Source organism: Arvicola amphibius, chromosome 10, assembly GCF_903992535.2.
Source record: "Arvicola amphibius chromosome 10, mArvAmp1.2, whole genome shotgun sequence".
NCBI lineage: Eukaryota > Metazoa > Chordata > Mammalia > Rodentia > Cricetidae > Arvicola > Arvicola amphibius.
Genome location: NC_052056.1, coordinates 46152519 through 46172483, shown reverse-complemented (window position 1 = coordinate 46172483; position 19965 = coordinate 46152519). Strand labels below are relative to the sequence as shown.

At 41.2% G+C, this 19965-nt stretch overlaps 1 protein-coding gene across 1 annotated transcript; it reads right to left on the bottom strand.

Moving 5' to 3' along the window:
- Positions 1-6751: 6751 nt before the first annotated feature.
- LOC119824242 (cell surface glycoprotein CD200 receptor 2-like) lies at positions 6752-13881 on the bottom strand. The gene is made up of 5 exons (XM_042055814.1): positions 13855-13881; positions 13530-13698; positions 12989-13306; positions 12627-12875; positions 6752-6870 (listed from the first exon to the last, which is right to left on the bottom strand). The coding sequence occupies exons 1-5, from the start codon at positions 13879-13881 to the stop codon at positions 6752-6754; spliced, it is 882 nt and encodes a 293-aa protein (XP_041911748.1).
- Between the last annotated feature and the right edge of the window lie 6084 nt (positions 13882-19965).

The following is a 19965-nucleotide window of genomic DNA, read 5'->3' as shown; positions in this document are numbered from 1 at the left end:
CCTATGTACTAAGATTTGGCCTCAATACTATCTTGACAATGGGACACAATGGCCACCAGAAGGAAGCCTTGAGCTTACTGTCCTCTGGGACCTAGTAAATTTTTATTGCCATAGGGACAAATGGGCAGAGCTTACATATGTCTATGATTTTTGGGTTCTGTGCTCTCATCATTCCCTCAGTAGCCAGTGTCTTGCAGCACCAGTCTTGGTTTCTATGGCTGTGATGCCTCCAAATTCCCAGTCATCTGGAAATGGAACCTCCACAATTCCAGATGGACCATGCAGCCAGAGGCATTGGCCCTCCCCCACTCCCTTAAACCCACACTACCCAACCCCATCCTGTGGAACAACATTCTCTACATTTCTTTCCATCCCTCTCTACCCCCTCCCTTGCCAATCCAGAAGTTTAAGGCCAACTTCCACCTTACCCACCTTCCTCCCCCCTCCTGCTGATACTTCATCTTCCCACCCTTGGAAACCTTTTGTGCACTGGGCTAGCCCCTTCCAATCCTCCCCAGTCTCCTTCCATACCAGATCCCATCACAGCTCCACCCTTCTTTGCCCTCTCTGGGAAGTTGTGGGATTCAATAGCATTATGAAAGTTCATATTCCCTTTTCTCTTCCAAATCTCACTCAGAAAAGTGGCTAGGTTCCTTTTCTACTAATTCTTCTGCATATAGTAAAGAGTTCCATTACAGAGGAGAGACATTATGTTTCATTGCCTCCTTCAGGGTATGGAAATGGTCTCAGAAAAAAAGTAGTTAACTTTAAAAATCCAGCCATTTTTAAAAATCGGTTACAAGAGATCATTGTCCAGTATGGCAGTCTAGATCCAGCCTCCCCAGCAGGAGCCATGGTCATGGCTACCCATTTTATTTCTCAGTCAGCACCAGGCATTAGAAAAATGTTTTTTTTAAAAAAAAAAGGCTGAGGAGGGTCCCCAAACTCCTATATGGGAATTAATGAAAATGGCCTTTAAAATTTTTAATGCCCAAGAAGAAACGGTGAGTCTTCCGGACAGACAAGGCAGTTAATCTGCCAGCTCAGACCTTAGCAGCTGCCCTAAGGCCAAAGGAAGGGGGACAAGGGAAGCCAATCACAAGGCTCTACCCTGATGGAGCCCAGCCTAAGTCAACCTCACAGGCAGACTATTGCAAGTGTGGCCTAAATGGCCATGTGGCATGATATTGCACTATGCCTCCTATGAGGCTATGACCTATCTGCCAGCAACCTGGACACTGGAAATCACAATGTCCCCATGCGGGCTTGTCTTCTATGCTACCTCATGAAGGTCCAGCTTCACCAACATTGATAAGTGATACTGTGCCAGCCTTCAAACTTCTTATCCTTGCAGAGGATTGATGCTGTCCAGACTTGGTATATCCCGTAACCCTATGCGAGCCTAAGGTAAAGCTTCAGGTAGCAGGTAAGTCCATTACTTTTCTTTTGGACAGGGGAGCTACCTTTTCTGTTCTAACATTTTACTCGGGCCTTATTTTCTCCTCACCGTTTTCAGTTATGGGGGTAGACGGGACCCATTCCTCCCCACTTAAAACTTTCCACTGCCCTACATTCTTGCAAGACAATTTTTCTCTTATTCTTTCTCAGTGATACCTGCTTGCCCAGCACATTTACTGTGTCAAGATATCTGTAGCTAACTTCTAGGTTTCTCAAACTTCAATGGACAGGACTTCACACAACACCTGCCTTCTCACCTCCCCCAAGGAACAGTTGTCTGGTGTCTCCAGGATGACAGTGCACAGGATGCCTTTCCAGCTACAACTCTTGCTGAGCATGGACCCAACAATACCCAGCTCTCCCCTTCCCCACGTTGGCTCATGGCCACAGGAAGTAGCCAGAATTGAGTCAAAGCCCATTTTCCAAAGAGAGCCTAAATGATAGTCAAGATATCATCTCAGCTTCCTGTCACCCCTTATACAAGCAGTCTAGAATGTAAGTCCCGGTCTTGGGCCTCCATCTTTGGAAGCCCCACCCCTGTGCCCACCAAACCTTGACCCCTTCCTGGAGGAGTGTCAAGGCAGCCCACCAAGCCTTGGCTCCTTCCCAGAGAAGTGTCAAGGTGGCCCGCCAAAAACTTGACCCCTCCCCTGAGGAGGGTCAAGGTAGCCCAACAAAATCTTGACTACTCCCCCAGTCTATTTAAACTGCTCCCCCAGAAAATCCCCTCATAGTATTTTCTCTTTCCTCAAGTGATCACGTTTGTGGCTTCCCAGTTTCCCTTGGGGCCACCTGAGAGCACAGGAATCCTATTACACTTGAATCTCCTTTAATTTGGCTTGCTATGATTTGGCTTTATTGGGATATTTGTGTTGGCAGAGAGCTCGCTTTAGGAAAAAATCTTAACATAGAAAAAAATTCCTAACAGAGGGAGCTAAATTCTGCATTCAAAGACATAAACAGATTAAGAAATGGAATAAAGGGTGTGGTGATTTGGGGACAACATCCACCCACCTAAGCTTTCAACTTGTGAAAGGGAACTAAAGAAAAGCTTACAGTTGGGTGTGGTGGGATACAACTTTAATCCTAGCACTGGAAGGACTAAAAAAAGCCAATGAGCCCTGGAATGTGTCAGGAGTGTAACTGAGTGGTGGGCTAGTAGAGAGGCCATTGTGTGAAACTGTGAGGTTGTAGCCTAGATTGCCTTGTCAAGATGTCAAAGATACCAGAGTCATGGGAGACCTGTCAAGGAGAGCTGCAAAAAGGGAGTGGAACCAGCCCCAGAGAAAGAAGTGTGTGGCTGTCAACAAAGCTGAACCGAGTTGGAGATCTGAAGAATGTTTTGATATCAGACATGGAGATGCAGAGTTTGGAGCTGCCTTGCTGATTTCCATTTTGCTCTGGTACAGTATTTCCTTGTTATGCTCCCTTCGATTACATGAACCTCAAAAAGTGCTTTGAACATTGGACTTCAAACTTCGTTGAGACTGTGTACTTTTTTCAAAAACCATGGGGTCTTTTAAATTTGGACTAATGAATTTTGCACTATGGTATTGTTATGGGGGCCAGGGAGTGGAATTTGAATGAAATTGCCCACCAGAATTCCAAAGAGACTGGCAGTATTAAGAGGTATAGCATTGTTGAAGTAGGTATGGCCTTGTTGGAGGAAGTGTGTGACTGTGGGGCAGGCTTTGAGGTCCCTTTTACTCGGCTTTGTTCAGTGTCAGTCGACTTCCTGTTGTCTACAAGATGTAGGACTCTCAGCTACTGCTCCAGCACCACATCTACCTGCATGCCACCATGCCCACAATGATGAAAATGAACTGAAACTCTGAAACTGTAAGCAAACCACCCCAACTAGATGTTACACTTTATAAGATTTGTCATGGTATCTCTTCATAGCAATAGAAACATTAAGAGAATTACATTTAAGAGAAGAACAAAAATAATCCAGAATATGCACATGAGTAGAACATAACCAATTTTAATGATAATAAACTTCCAAACTGACAATGTAACTACTATTTCAATTAGAATTAATCCCAGCTATTTGCAAAGTAAAAAATCAAATCGCAGTACTGTGAAAAACATGGTTTTTCTCTCTTACACTAAGATAGTTGTAGGACTGGTGGGGCAAATCTATGGTCATCAGGCCCAAGTCCTTCCAGTTTCCTGTTATTTTTTTCTTCAATTAGTAGCTTACATCCTCAACATAATCCATTTATCAAGTAACTCTGGGACCTGGAGGCATCACATGAGTGCTGCAGTTTCACAGACAACACTAGAAAGCAAAAGAAAACCCTTTGCTTTCACTAAAGGGCTGTTCTGAAAATGTCACACTTATTAGTTCCCAAACTCCTGGTTAGGATCAGATGCAAGGGAAACTGAAAGAGGCTACTAGCTGTGTCTGTCCTTACATAATTGGAGTGATGTTATTGAGCAATTTGTGAATTACTTTGTGCCACAAATGAGCTACCTGATAAGCCATCACAGGAACTCTATGGCAATGACTGTTCATTTGTCAGGGTTAGCAGGAATCATCATGTCTGATGATTTTGAATGAGTTTGCTCAAGGGTCTGAGGGAAAGCTCACTCCTGGATCCTTGAGCTGACTCAACAGAGAGAGGAAAGACTGGACTGACATGGACCAGCTGTGTTCTCTTCTCATCCTCCAGCAGGTAGGTCATCCATATTCCCACAGAATGAAAAGTAGAAACACTCAGGAACTTTTGAGACCCAAACTCAAAACTGACAAACTGCCATTCGTGTGTCTTTTTATTGGTCAGAGAAAATTATTTGGAGTGAATGAAAACTGTCCATAAACTCTTTGTGGAAAGAACTTTGAGATCTACTAGAAACAAGACAAGAGAGGTGGGGTGAAGATTCAGTTATGAAGAGAAGTGTCTTCCACAAGTAGAACAGGGAAGAGAGAAAACAAACCAAGCTACTTGTAATCTCTGCACCTGTGTTTCCTAGTTCTCTTACAGAATTACAGTACTAGATCTCTTAACTTTTTATGTCCTTATTTAAACATGAAGATGTTGTGATGAAAAAGGAGATAAAAAGAGCTCATTCCTTAGATGTATTTAAGTGACAATTATGAACTTATTTACTGCTTGACACATACTGATTTCCTACTATTAAACTAGGCATTAATTTTGATATGAGCTCTGTTCCTTATTGTTAGTAGTTTTTACTTTTATGTTTTTGCTCTTTGTACTTTTGGGGCTCACCAACCAGCTCCCAATAAATCACATGGAGTCTTATTACTTATAAATTCCCGGGCATAGCTTGGCTTGTTTCTTCACCACTTCTCTTAACTTAAATAATCCTGTCTACCTTTTGCCTCTGGGCGTTTACCTTTCTAGACACCTTTCTTTACTTCTTATTTCATCCCTGCTGTGTAGCTGTGTGGCTGGCCCCTCATGTCCTCCTCCCTTATTTTCTCACTTCTTTGATGCGACTTCCTGGATTTCTCCTCCTATTTATTCAATCTGCTTGCCAGTCCCACCTATTTTTCTCTATCCAGCAGTTGGCTGTTCAGCTCTTTAGTAGACCAATCTTGTTATTCATGCAGGAAACACAGATTTAACCAAATGAATTAATTAATCACAGAATTAGCCTAATGTAAAAAAAAAATGCAACACATCTTCGTATCATTAAACAAATGTTCTGGAGCAGAAACAAATTCAACACAACTGAGCAAATATTCCACAAGTCAATAAAAATTCTTGCTATTTATTATGTGAAGAGATTTTCTAAGTGTGCACCAATCCATAAACTTCTTTTTCAAATAAACTAGCCTGCATTGTCAAGGCTTCCTACAAGTTAGTGCGTTCATAGGACTGAACAGGTGGGTTTAATACTCCTGGACAGACTCCTAAATTATCCCAAATACAATTCTCTCCTCTCCCTAGTCAAAACTGAATATAAACAACTCTGAGAAAAGAATTGTAGAATAAAACAGTAGCTTAGAGCAGCACCCCATTGTTCTCTGCCCTGGCATGATCAACTACACTAGAGTGTGAAATGGACAGGACTTGAACTTTTAAAGAAGCACCTGAGGCTGACATCCAGGTATCCTCTAGTATCAGGCATTCATTTTTTACCCAGACTTTTAATAAAAAGTAATTGCACAAATCACTTGCCACTTTACCTAAGAAATAATTCTTTTAACTGAAAAAAAAAATTTATTATAGGACTACTATCTGTTTTATATAAAAATAAGGTCTTGGTTTACATTTGTTATGGTTCAACAGTATGTTACCCTTACCTTCACTGGCAACCCCAAACCCTGTAATCACATTGGAGACAGCAAAGGGGATTGAGACCCTGAGATTCTAAACAGTAAGGGGATTTCCAGTGTTATTTTCATGACACTGGCAGTGCTTTCTCTGGACTCAACTTTTAACATCTACTAAACTACAGAGATACTTATAAAAAAATGGTTCCTAGCTATGTATTCAATGATTAATTTTAAAAAAAGACAACTGTCCAGCTACTTGGCAGCAAGCAAGGAAAAAAATCTAGCTAGAGGCTAACATGAAGATTTTGCTTGTCATGATATCTGACAGTGTAACATTTATGATCACATAAAATGTGCTAGGAACAGGAAGTTGATAGAAGCTAACCTGGAGGATGTGAGTGACAGAAATCTATCCAGCATGGTTGCTCACCATTTGCTAAGCCTTCTTCTTTGATTTGAGAAGTGGGGAATGGAGATAGTAGATAGCCATTCATACATGTATGGCAGTAAGACCCAAGCTTTTATCTGTAGATTCATACTGCATGACTGAAGGCTGTCATACGACTTCTAAGAACAATGAAGACATCAGGAGCAGGTAAGCTGGATGTCAGTGAGAAAGGTGATGGCAAATGGCTGTTTTCTTGTACTGTATAGATTTCTAATGGGCTTCAGAAATCTAGATTTTCATTTTCTAGAAATAAACAAAAACAAATATTATAAAATACAATTAAGCAGGAATGACAGAAACCCACAGAAGTCAAGAAACTTGTAAATAAATTCATAAAGTTCCAGCAACTTCATTTCTACCAATGGCTCCTGAAAGAGAAAGCCAGGCTGAGTCCCTTCTCAGAACTTCAACAAGGCAGAACTTTGCCAGCACTGTGGGTACCTAAGCCTGTGCTCCTTTATTTAAAGAAAGCCTGTGCTGTAGAAGAGCTGAAGGAACAACTATGATGGGGCCATATAACATACTTTCCCAGTCTACTGTGAGCTCAAACTTTTGACAATGTTTTCATCCAAGGAGTCTTATCATTTCAGTTTTTATTCCTACCTGAAATAATCTCTCTTCTGGAAGAAAGCAGATCCTACAATAAGCAGAATAATCCCCAGAAAGGAAAGTTTCACATAGAGAATGATCAGCAGGGAATGCAGCATGATGGTGACACCTGTAAGTACAGGCAAGGGTAAATGAAAAGTCAGTTCAATAATGGTTCTAATTAATTCAAGGAATTAAGACAAACAGCTGGAAAATCACTTCCAGTACTCCTAATGTTTTAGGGAATACCCAAACCAGAAAACCTTATCAATTATAATTCAAATTAAATGATATTCAGATATCATTATTTCATGATCTAATTTAGTAACCTAGTCTACCTTTTGTGCTTAATAGGCACTCACAAATATTTTACAGTGAATAGATGCACACTAAGTATTGTTAATACTTCCCAGTTATATAAGGAAGAAGGTTTCATGCAAACTTAAATTCATTTTTATAAAAATATGATTGCATTTTTTCTATCCATTCCTACTCCTTCTTTGAATCTTTCAATGCTTCCTCTTAAATTCCTAGCCTCTTCTTTATGAATTGATTTAGTTGCCTATTTTTATATAATATGCAAATGCAATCTGCTTTGTTTATTTAGTGTTGCTAGAATGTGTACGATTTCAGAACTAGACACTTGATATTGGATAACCAATTAGGGGGCCATCTCTGGAGAAGCATACTTCCTTTCTCAGTAACCCCTAGTTATCCATAATTCTTAGTCTAGGGGTGTCTTAGTTAGGGTCTTCACTGCTATGAAGAGACAAACTGAGCACAGCAACTCTTATAAAGACAGCATTTAATTGGAGTGGCTTATTTATGGTTTCAGAGGTTTGGTCCATTTTTGTCATGACAGGGAGCATGGCAGCATGCAGGCAGACATGGTGCTGGGGCTGAGAGTTCTGTACCTTGAAGGCAACAGTAAGCCAGCTGCCTCAGTAGATGGTTCCTGAGCATAGGAAACCTCAAAGTCCACCCCCACAGTGATACACTTCCTCCAATAAGGCCATACTCACTCCAGCATAGCCACACCTCCTTATAGTGCTGTTCTCTGTGAGATTATGGGATCCAATTACATTCAAACTACCGCAAGGGGTGAGGACCCATGAGATTTTACCCCTACCATGCTTGTATACCTATTAATGGTTTACTGGGTAAAGCTTTCCTGTCATTTCCAGGAGACACAAACTTCTTTTAAAATGTTTTTATCTGCCGGGCGGCGGTGGCGCACGCCTTTAATCCCAGCACTCGGGAGGCAGAGGCAGGCGGATCTCTGTGAGTTCGAGGCCAGCCTGGTCTACAAGAGCTAGTTCCAGGACAGGCTCCAAAGCTACAGAGAAACCCTGTCTCGAAAAACCAAAAAAAAAAAAAAAAAGTTTTTATCTATTCATTCATTCATTCATTCATTCATTTTACATACCCATCACTGTTACCTTTCCCTCCTTTCTTTCCATTCCCTACTCCCCAGCTTCTCTCTACCTCCCCTGAATCCATTCATCCTCTGTTCCTGTTCAGAAAGAGGCAGGCTTCCTCTGGGTATCATCAAAGCATCACATACCAAGTTACCATAACACTAAGATCCCCTCCTTGTATTTAGGCTGCACAAAACAAACCAGTGAGAGGAATAGATTCCTCTGAGCCTGACAAAGTGTTAGGGACAGTCATGCTCCCAGTGTTCAGAGCTGAGCAAATAGACCAAGCTACACAACTGTCAAATATTAAATCAGTCCCATGCAGTCTTCCTGGTTGTTGGTTCAGACTCTGTGAGTTTCTTTTTTTTTTAATATTTATTTATTTATTATGCATACAATATTCTGTGTGTAAGCCTGCAGGCCAGAAGAGGGCACCAGACCCCTTTACAGATGGTTGTAAACCACCATGTGGTTGCTGGGAATTGAACTCAGGACCTTTGGAAGAACAGGCAATGCTCTTAACCTCTGAGCCATTTCTCCAGCCCCAGAAACAGAACCACACAGACCCGGGGTTTGAACTCGGGACCACACTCACTCCAGCGCCGCACGCTTAACGGGCTGAGCTATCGCCCAACTCACTTCTGTGAGTTTCTATAAGCTAGGTTACATGTGTCTGTGGGTTTTTTTTATGTCCTTGAACTTTCTGACTCCTGCAATCCTTCCTCCTTTCTGCAAAAGAATTCCTGGTAAATAAATAAATTTTTTAAAAAAAGAATTCCTGGTGCCCAGCCTAATGTTTGACTATCGATCTCTATATCTGTTTTCATCAGTTACTGGATGAATGCTCTCTGATAACAATTGGGGTAGTCACCAACCTGATCATAGGATATGACCAGTTCAGGCTATGTATCCACTATTGCTAGGAGTCTTAGCTGGGATCATCCCTGTAGATTCGTGAGAGTTACCCTTGCATCAGGTTTCTGCCTGATACCCAAAAGCCACCCTTTCCAGTATTCTCTTTCAGTACTCTCAAACTTTACCCACTTTCCAAGCCAATTCCTCAAGAGCCCATGCCCACCCACCCCCAGTCCACCCAAGATATATCTTCTATTTCCCAGGGACATCCATGTGTCTCACCTTGGGTCCTCCTTGTTACCTAGCCTCTCTGGGTCTGTGGATTGTAGCATGGTTATCCTTTATTTTACAGTTAATATCATATCCACTTATGAGTGGATCCATACCATGTTTGTTTTTCTAGGTGTGTATTACCTCTCTCAGGATCATGTTTTTCTAGTTCCATTCATTTGCCTTCAAAATTCCTGTTCCTCATTGTTTTTAACAGAAGAGTAATACTTCATTGTACAAATGCACCACATTTTCTTTATCCATTAGTTGGTTGAGGGGCATCTAGGTTGTTTCCAGATTCTGGCTATTACAAATAAAGCTGCTACAAAAATAGTTGAACATCTGTCATTGTGGCATGATTGAGCATCCTTTAAGTATATGCCCAGGAGTGATACAGCTGGATGTTGAGATAGATTAATTCCCAGTGTTCTGATACACTGCCAAATTGATTCCCAAAGTGGCTGTATAAGTTTGCACTCCTGCCAGCAATGATTATGTACCCCTTTACTCCACATTCTCTCCAGCATAAGCAATCATTTCTGTTTTTGATCTTAGCCATTCTGACAGGTGTAAGATAGAATTTCAGAGTCAGTTTGATTTGCACTTCTCTATGACTAAGGATATTTATTATTCATGTCCTTAGATGTTTCTCAGTCATTTGAGATTCTTTTGTTGGGAATTTTCAGTTTTGGTCTTTACCCCATTTTTAAAAATGAATTATTTGGTTTGTTGATGTCTAGTTTCTTGAGTTCTTTATTTATTTGGAGATCAGGTCTGTGTCAGATGTGGGGTTGGTGAAAATTTTTTTTCTCATTCTGTAGGCCGCTGTTTTGTCTTATTTACAGTATCATTTGGCTTACAGAAACTTTTCAATTTCAGGAGGTCCCATTTATTAACTGTTGACCTTAGTGTCTGTGCTACTGGTGTTATATTCAGGAAGTTGTGGAGACAGAAACTTATAGTAAATTTCCTGGTCCTATGGCTCTTTTAGTGTTTTTCCACATCTTCTATACTATTCACTGAATATTGGCATAGTAATTTGATGGAGGACTCTCATTGGTTAATAAAGAAACTGCCTTGGCTTTTTGATACGGCAGGATTTAGGTGGGTGGAGTAGACAGAACAGGAAGAAGGAAGTGAGGCAGATGGCTCAGTCAGATGCCATGCCTCTCCTCTGAGAGAGATGCGATGGAGACAGCCGCCAGGTCAGACATGCTGAATCTTTCCCAGTAAGACACCACTTGTGGTGCTACACAGATTATTAGAAATGGGTTAAAGCAAGATGTGAGAATTAGATAATAAGAGGCTGAAACTAATGGGCCAGGCAGTGTTTAAATGAATACAGTTTGTGTGTTGTTATTTCGGGGCATAAGCTAGCCAGGCGGGGAGCGGGGCAGTAGGAACACGGCCCACTGCTTATCACTACAGTAATTATGTTGTATATGTATCCTTGGGAACTGGACATTCTATGATCACTGTTCTCTGCATTTTGACCATTTGTGACATTCTGTAATGGTTTTTGTCTATTACAAAGAAAAGCTTCTTTGGTAAGGGTTAAGAGCCACACTTATTGGTAGGCATAAGGGTATTTTTAATTCAGATAAGCATTACTCTGGTTCAACTTAGGGATGTAGTGCATTTGTCTCTAAGATCAATGACCTCACTAACCTTGAGTAGCTGGCTAGGTTTCCAGTACCAAGCATGATCTTCCTCCTATTGAATGGACCTTGAATAAAATTGGACAGCTTTTGTTGTTGCCAAGATGTGGTTACCACTATTGAACCATAGGGACCAGCCTTGCTGGTCATTGCTGTGGTTTATAAACTTCATAGATAGTTGGCACCGCAAACTGCTTCCCTTTTGGGGCACCTTGCACAGCACGTTGGTGACTATGAAAACTAGTTCAGGAAGACAGTTTTGGGTCAAATCAATCTTAGATCTTCTGAACCCTCTGTCTTAAGGGCATCCCGTGCAAATTTTAGACCTTTGAAAGGCATTATTCTTTTTTTTTTAGGGGTAAGGGGAGAAGTGGGGAGAGGCAGAAGCTGCCTCTTTGAGAGGGAGATGGAAAAGGAAGAGACTCAGGCTGCAAGCAGGAAGAAAGATCTGCCTGCCTCATTGGGCAAGGGAGGGAGTGGGTGTGGCTTGTATCTTAAAGAGATAGAACAGATCATTACACAGACCATTAAAGTATGTTTTTTCAATTGAATATTTTATTTATTTATTTATTTAATTTTTTTCTCATTTTTTTATTAAAAATTTCCATCTCTTCCCCTCCTCCTCCCCCTTCCCTCCCCTCCCTTCCACCCATACCCCCACTCCCTCCCTCTCCAAGCCAAAGAGCCATGTAATAAAAAGTCTTGAGAATTTCATACAATGTACTTTGATCATATTCACCCACAACTCTTCCTCCTAACTCCTACCAGATCCATGCCCAGCTTTGTTACCCCACCAACTTTTGATCCTTGTTTTTATAACACACAGGCTTCAATTTATGTTGCCCATTAATGTCCTGAGTTGGGGTCTTTGAAGAGCAACAGCCTTAAAGCTAGCTGACTCTCAAGAAACCGTGAACTGTCCCTAATTCCTCATTTTTCAGTGCATGGCACAAGAAAGACACCATGCCACAGAGCTCATGTGAAAGGATTTTTGTTAAGGGAAAAGGAGCATAAAAGGAAGGATAGAAGGAAGGAAGGAAGGAAGGAAGGAAGGAAGGAAGGAAGGAAGGAAGGAAGGAAGGAAGGAAGGACGGAAGGAAAGAGAGGAGGGACTGACCATATGGACAGTAGCATCAGAAGATAGAGGCAGAGAGAGTGTGGAAAGACCAAGAAACAGGTAGAAAAGCAGAGTTGGGGGACAGACAGTCAGAGGGAAAGAAAGATGGGGGAGGTAGATGAAGCAAAATGCATCCTCAGTTCTGTGAACCATTCTACCAAATCACTGACCCTGATACACAGTTTATGAAAACATCCTGAATTTATAGCTAGTTAGTTGATACGAACTGCAGGTGATAGATAACTGAAAACTTGTTACTGGTGTCTGAAGTAGATCTGATGTCCTAGTTAGTATTAACTGTCTACTTGACACTGCCTAGTTCTGCCCAAGAAGCCAGGACACTATGGTGGCCCCACTCCCTGGGCAGGTGAGATAGTAACACAGGTCCAATGAGCTGATAAGCAGCTCCATGGTTCCTGCTTAAGTTGTCTTGACTTTCCTCTCTCCTCCCCTAGGTAGTTTTGGCAACAGTATTTGTCACAAACAGAATGAAATTAGAACACTTCTCTTTCGTGAAAGAGCAAGTTAAATATCAAATTATTTATTCTTTAAAAGAGGGAACACTTACCTTGATTGAGTCCTATGAACAGAGTCCGGTTGACAGTCGGATGGGAGACAATGCAGAACACAGCAGCCACATTGTTCTGCTCCCAGTGGTATGTGCTCCTGACAGTCATGGTGCCATTGCTGTGTGATTCCTTCTTAGTGACATGATCCCCATCTGGAGTCCAAAAGATCTGTGCAGTCGGCTTGCCTGCAATTGCCTCACAAACTGCTGTTCTGTTTTCCCCCGGAAGCAGGGTTACTGCTGGAGGCACTGTGGAGATTGAAGGAAAAAATGATTCAGTCTTGTCACAAATTACAAAGGCGTCTGTTTCTGTCTACAATCTGGTGACCTGAAATAGCATGATATGTGACCATGTCTCTTACCTAGCACTTGGAGGTCATGTGTTCTTTGGAAATTCCCCATAGGTGTTGCTATTTCACATGAATAAAGCCCATCATGATCGAGGGCCACTGCATTGATCTGACGCTCAGGACTCTGCTCAGGTGTGAAGGCCCAGGTGATTCTCCTGTCTGTACAGTTGGTTTCATTGGTCTCCTTTGTTTCTACTCTGTAGGATATTCTGCAGGGAGACTGGCCTCTGGGGGCTATGACCCACGTTATGAATAGTGCTTCTGTCACTGGAAGAGCAGGGCAGCACAGCAGAGCCTTTGCACCCATCTGTACAAACAGTGTAGTGTTAGCTGGACACACACAAAAAGAACGAGAAAAGGAAACTCGTGTTAAGTCTGTCCACAGAAGCGTATATGAAGCTACAGTAGATCTTTTCTTGACTTATGAATGTATTCCAGAAATACTTGATTTTTCTCACAATTCTTTTTTCTATATGTTCAATCTATAAGAATTAAATACATTATTCACTTTCTAAGGTAAAAATTCAAGGTCTGTGGACTACACACATCTTACACCATAAAGCCTCCCACCTCCTGTGTACTGACTTAGAGTCTATGATGGATACAGGTTTGCTGAGTGGTGATTGCTCAACAAAATTATCTGTTATAGTCACCTGTGACAAAAGAGTCAGTGATGTCACCACTTTAACAGGAGCAGAAGTCGCTGTGAATGAGCCTTGACTCTGATAAGCATTGTATCAACCATCTCAACTATACCATTTCAATGTCATTTGTCCTCAGGTCCTCACAAGTCACTTCAAATAAAGGTCATCTAACTAGATGACGAAGGGTTCTTTAGCACAGACTTGGGAGGGTGCTAATCCCATAGCCTTTCTTACTCTAGACAGCAAAGGTGCAGAGGCCATCGTTCAGGTCCTTCCTGACATAACTCTCACATCACCAGATTCTTCCACTCCTCCTAAGTATCTCCAGAAGCCCAAGCATTAGGTACTGCTTCTAAGCAAGGTGAACTCTCCATTCCCTCAGTGCTGGCCAAAGATAAAGCAGAGTAGTACCTTCTGTCATGGGTAATGAACCCCTCTGTGTCATTTGATTCCAATCTATACATGAGCATCTTGACTCTAGAAAATATTTAAATAAGAGTTTTAAATATTTAAATGATTATAAAATATTAATTAGAAGTTGTATCATCATATGTCAACATCTTTCTCAACATCTTTTAAAAATAGATTTATTACATGTTAATCAATTATTTTCCTTTTATGAGCAACCTTATTTTGTCAAATAGTTTGTAGAGTAGCTCTGCTTGCCGTCTTCCAACCCCTTGCCTAGTAGGCATAATACATGAGCTGACTTGATTAAACTCCTTTTTCCAGATGGAGAATTGGGGGATATTTAATCACCCTTTGAACCTGAAGTTTGCATCTGCATTGATTAAATAAAATTAACCATAGTTCAAGAGACTGAGTTACCAACAAGTTGACAAAAAGTAATCATAGAGCCTTAGAGAGCATCCAGGAGGGAGGTACTTGGAGGAGCACAGCTATTTTTGTTTGTTTGTTTTGCAAGAGCAGAAGGACTGGGCTTTTTGGAAACACCAGCAAGGAGAAATTATCCATTTGTGACCCAGACTCTCTGAGCTATCAGGTTTTCAACCTGGCCTTTGAATCTTGAGTCTGATTTATAAACAGAATGTAGAGATTTTGTTAAAGCTACCTTTAGTGGCAGTGAGAGAGCCAGTGCCCACGGGAACAGAATTTCTGCCAGACTACCACCTTAATGGCTGCTGCAAAGTAGGCCGGTATTTCTGGATTAATAATTGTTGGCTGAAATAGCAGTTGATTAAGGTGCAGACACAGGGCAGAAATTTAACCAACATTTGATGAGTCAATGTGTGGCATGATCACAGGGACAAAGAAGTCATGCCTGCTGATTTTGCTGCAGTTGCTGTCTGAGTCTCTCTGCATGAGCACTCACAAGAGTCAGCTGCCATTTGACAGGACTCTGGGAAAGGAGACTCCTTCTTTGGAATTGTGGGAGGGACTTGAGTTTGCTGGCCAACAACAATCACAAGTGAAAAGTCAGCAGATTTGGTGAGATACCTGTGAAGTCCTTTAAGAATACTTAAATAATATTAAAAAGAAAAGTATTTCCAACTTTAAAAATGGGGACTATCACAATGCAGGGCATGAGGACCCTGTGTAATATTACCATGGATGTTATGAAAATGTAAAATCTAAATGAAGGGATACACTTTTTAGCAGGAATTGACCTACTGTAGATTTTAATTACTATCAGCGTGGTAATTAATATTTTATCTTTAAAAATGTAGTTTGATGACTATGACAAATAAGATAATTTTATTGATAAGATATAAGCCTATTATTAATAAGATATAAGCTTTAGAAATACTACTGATTAAGATAAAATCTTTAGACAGACTTAACCAATAAATAAGAAATAAGAAAAATTTGGCTGGTAGAATACAAGTCTTTTCTATGGAAAAGATACGAGCTTTAGAAAAATCTACTAAAGAAAAGTAAAAATATTCACACACAGACAGAGGAATTTAGAAAAGAAGCTACTGCACCTTTCTTCTTCCCAGAATTCTCCTGTTCTTATCATCCCACCTTTACTTTCTGCCTGGTCACCCCGCCTATACTTCCTGCCTGGCAACTGGCCAATCAGCGTTTTATTAAACCATACAAGTGACAAATATTTACAGTCTACAAGACCATTGTCCCACAGCACTATCCTCTTTTGTTTTATTTTTAAAACAAAACTCTAATCTAATCTCCTTTGTTTAGCTTTCTTCCTGATCATTATCCAGAAACACTTGTAACCAATACTCTAAATGAAGAAAAATATCCATAATCCATATTGTGGCAATGTGGGTGTAATTTTCTAGGGTACTTTTTGTTGATTGTGGGCACTGGTTTTAGAGCAGAATTCTACCAAACATTAAACAAAAGCTAACACCAATACACCTCGAATTATCTACAAAATAAAAACAAAAAGAACATTATCCAACTCATTTTACAAGGCCACATTCACCCTGATACCCAAACCACACAAAGACTCAAAAAATAAAGAGAATTACAGACCAATTTTCCTCATCAACATAGATGCAAAAATACTCAGTAAAATAATTGCAAATGAAATCCAAGAATACATAAACAAGATCATCAAACATGATCAAATAGACTTCAGCACAGAACTACATGGATGGTTCAACTTATGAAAATCAGCCAATGAAATCAACCATATAAACAAACTGAGAGAAAAAAAACTACATTTCATTAGATGCTGAAAAAGCCTTTGATAAAATCCAACACCTCTTCATTTAAAAAGTCTTGGAGAAATAAGGAATATAAGGGACATATCTAAACATAATAAAAGCAATTTACAGCAAGCCTGTAGCCAATATCAAATTAAATGAATAGAAACTCAAAGTATTTCCCTTAAAATCAGGAACAAGGCAAGTTCCCCACTCTGCAAACCTATTCAATATAGTACTTGAAATACCAGCTAGAGCAATAAGACAACTGAAGGAATTAGAAAGTTTCTGTACAGCAAAGGAAATAATTGAGTGAAAAGACAGGCTGAAAGAGACATCTTTGCTAACTATATATCCAATGGAGGACTAACTCAGAGAACACTTAAAAATTCAAAAAAGTAACAAAAAAATCGAATGACCCAATTAACAAATGAGTCAATGAAACAAGCAGGCAATTCTTAAAAAAAGGAGTGTAAATGAACAAAAAACATATGAAAATGTTCAATATGACTACCCATCATAGCAATGCAAATTGAAAATACATTGAGATTAAATATTACTCCAGTTAGAAAACAATTACAGGCCAGAGGTAGGAGGGGGAGTGGGAAATATTGTAATAATATTTTAATTAAGTAAAACATTGAAATTTTAATTAGACATGCAGATAAGGATACAGGGAAAAGAGAGCCCTTCCCCACTGCTGCTTAGACTATATATATGAGCTTGCATAGTAAGTGACAAAAAATTGGAAAGTAACAAGATATTCTTTAGAAATTAAATATATTATGTCACATTTGGAAATGGCACTATCACTCAGTGCATGAAGTTTCCAGAGCTGAGGACTTAGGTAGAGTGCTTGCTTAGCCGACACAAAGTTTTGGGTTCAGTTCCCTAGTCCTGCATGGCTCTGGACATCGTAACTTGGCATGTAAATTCCAGTTAGAAGGCCAAGGATTAGAAGTTCATCAAATTATTAGCCAGTCAAATTCACTAACTTATAAAAGGGTAATAAACCATGACAAGTGGGATTTATCTCAGGGATCCAGGGCTGGTTGGACACTCAGACTCATTGCAACAAGTCATAGGATGCCAAAGAATTGTTTGATATAATATAACATGCATTCATGAAGAACTCTCAATAAACTATTCAATTGCATTAAAAACCATTTTTAAAAAAACTAGAAAGATTATTTGGGAAAACACTTTACAAAAATAACCATAGTCAAATAGCCAGTAGACACATGGGAAAGATTAGTAACTGTTAAGTTGGGAGCATAACCCCAGCCCCTGGTATCTATCCCAGGCCCCTGGCCTGGAAGTTGCATTGATCTGGACTCCAAATCCCAGCATAGCACTCCCACAGGGTATTTAAGGGGGCTCCCAGAGGAGGAACTCATGTTTCCAGGTTTGCATGTGCTCCCTGCTTTCCTGTCTCCCCGCCATGTGCTCAGCCACCCGAGAGCCCCGTAGTCAATAAAACGATGGGCATTTTAACTTAGTTGATCTGTCCTAATTGGATTTCTTTGTGCCAGTGGAGCCGCCCGTCTTAGGATGTTTTTCCTAACAAGATGGAGGTCCACCGAGAGGCCTTAATTTTTCCTGTGGGCCCAGGCCCTAGGGCCTGGAGTCCAGGGCCACGCTGGAAAATGGGCCTTCCTGAGCACCTGCTCCACCAGGCAAGTTGGGCTTCACTTTGTGAGTTCCCCTTTTAAACTGCAAGCGGGTAGGGTTTTGGGGTGACCCATTTGCTTTTCGGGCTTTTGTTGAAGACAAGGCCTGTGCCAAAAGCCTGACACACATGGCAGAGGCCAGGCCTCCTGCTGAGAAGAGATTTTTTTTGGAGGGGGGGGGGGTGATGGAAGATGTTCCCAGTCAATTTCTCATGTACCCTGGTTTCCTGACTCAGTGCCGGTCCAGTGGACGCACTGCAATGGGCTCATGTCACAGGCATGCGTTTAAAGTGGGTTCCTTGCAATTCCTAGCAGATTTCAAATGTCCTTAAGTGGGCACTTAAAAACCTTTTTAAATTGCAACAATCTAACTTAAAGCAAATAAAGCTCCAAAGCCTGCATTATTTTCAAGTATGGCGCTCCCGTTCTTTCCCTCCTCTTCCCGTTCTTTCCCTCCTCTTCCCTTTCTTTCCCTCCTCTTCCCTTTCTTTCCCTCCTCTTCCCGTTCTTTCCCTCCTCTTCCACTTTTCTTTCTTTGTTCATTCACGACCATGAGCTTTGTCCCACCCCTGCTTCCTTCTCTCTCTCTCTGTCTCTCTCTGTGTCTCTCTCTGTGTCTCTCTCTCTGTGTCTCTCTCTGTGTCTCTCTCTCTATGTCTCTCTCTCTCTTTCTCTCTCTCTCTCTCTCTCTCTCTCTCTCTCTCTCTCTCTCTCTCTCTCTGTGTGTGTGTGTGTGTGTGTGTGTGTGTGTGTGTGTGTGTGTGTGTTCATTCACTGACAGCTCTTTAGTCCCACCCCAACTTCTGTCGGTTCTGGTAGACAGCAAGGCTCTAATGGGCCCCGACACAGGCCGGGTGCTCGTCCTTATGTTCTCCATAGCTGTTTCCCTGGTCTCTGCCATCCATGCTCAGACCACTCTGGCATCTCCACTGCTGCCCCGCCCTTCTCTGCTAACAGCAAATCCGCTCCCCCGACCCCATCCTTCCACTCTACAAAATAAATGTTACATCCTTATGTTTCTGTTCTCTCTTGCAACGCCTTGACACAGGCGCCTATAGCTATCCTATCTGTTTCTCTGTTAAAATAATGTGGCCACAATGTGTTTCTATAAGTGTGTAACTGTGGTTTTTGTGATGTGAATTTAAGTTTTGTGTATGTGTGATGTGGGAGGGTCTTCTGTTTGAGTTTATTTTATTGGTTAATAAAGAAACTGCCTGGCTCATTTGGTAGGCCGGCCCTTAGGTGGGTGGAGTAGACAGAACAGAATGCTGGGAAGTTAGTCAGACTGCCGTGCCTCTCCCCAGGGAGACAGACACGATGAAGCTCCGGCCCAAGATTGACATACGCTAGAATCTTCCCAATTAAGGCACAACTTCGTGGTGCTACACAGGTTATTGGATATGGGTTAATCAAGATGTGAGTAAGAGGCTGAAACTAATGGGCCAGGCAGTGTTTAAATGCTTCCAGATTAAAACAGCTCTAAAAGTTTAGTTTATATGCCCAGTAATGGTACCTGGCTCTCAAGTGCCTTTATAGATCTGAGATCATGGCATTTAAACAATAATAGAGCTTCTAACACAGAGACATGCCAGCTTCTGGAGCACCCTATGGTTTCTCCAAGAAGACAGAAGACCTGCCATCCCCAGGCTTGCTATGGGTTTGCAAAGCCACCCACACAGAAGCAAAACGAGGCCTTTTACCCAGGGAATCGATCTACTTATCTTGCCAAGACAGGTTAAGTAAATCTTTCCCCTCACAGGAAAAATCTTAGGGCCTCTCGCACTCAACAGCTAATGGCAAATATTGCTTCAAAGACTGATGTTCTCCAAGGACAAGAGAGGACTTGGGATTGCCTGCTAGCCAAAAGCCATCTCTTTTTTTGCTCACCTATTCCTCCCAGATCTGTCTAAAGGCATTTGACAGCTCAAGGTACTGTTCTTTAACAGGCTTCATTGTCCATGATTAACAGGTTTCAACCTTCAGAGGTTCCGAGTTCCCAATTTCCTCTAATAGCCTTCTAACTTATGACACCAAGACATAAA

Coding starts and splice junctions, on each gene's coding strand:
- LOC119824242 (XM_042055814.1), bottom strand. CDS start 13,881: ATGGCCTCTGCACCTTTGCTGTCTAGA. Junction 13,699..13,854: donor CTGCACCTTTGCTGTCTAGA/GTAAGAAAGGCT, acceptor AATGCTTATCAG/AGTCAAGGCTCATTCACAGC. Junction 12,876..12,988: donor ACATGACCTCCAAGTGCTAG/GTAAGAGACATG, acceptor CAATCTCCACAG/TGCCTCCAGCAGTAACCCTG.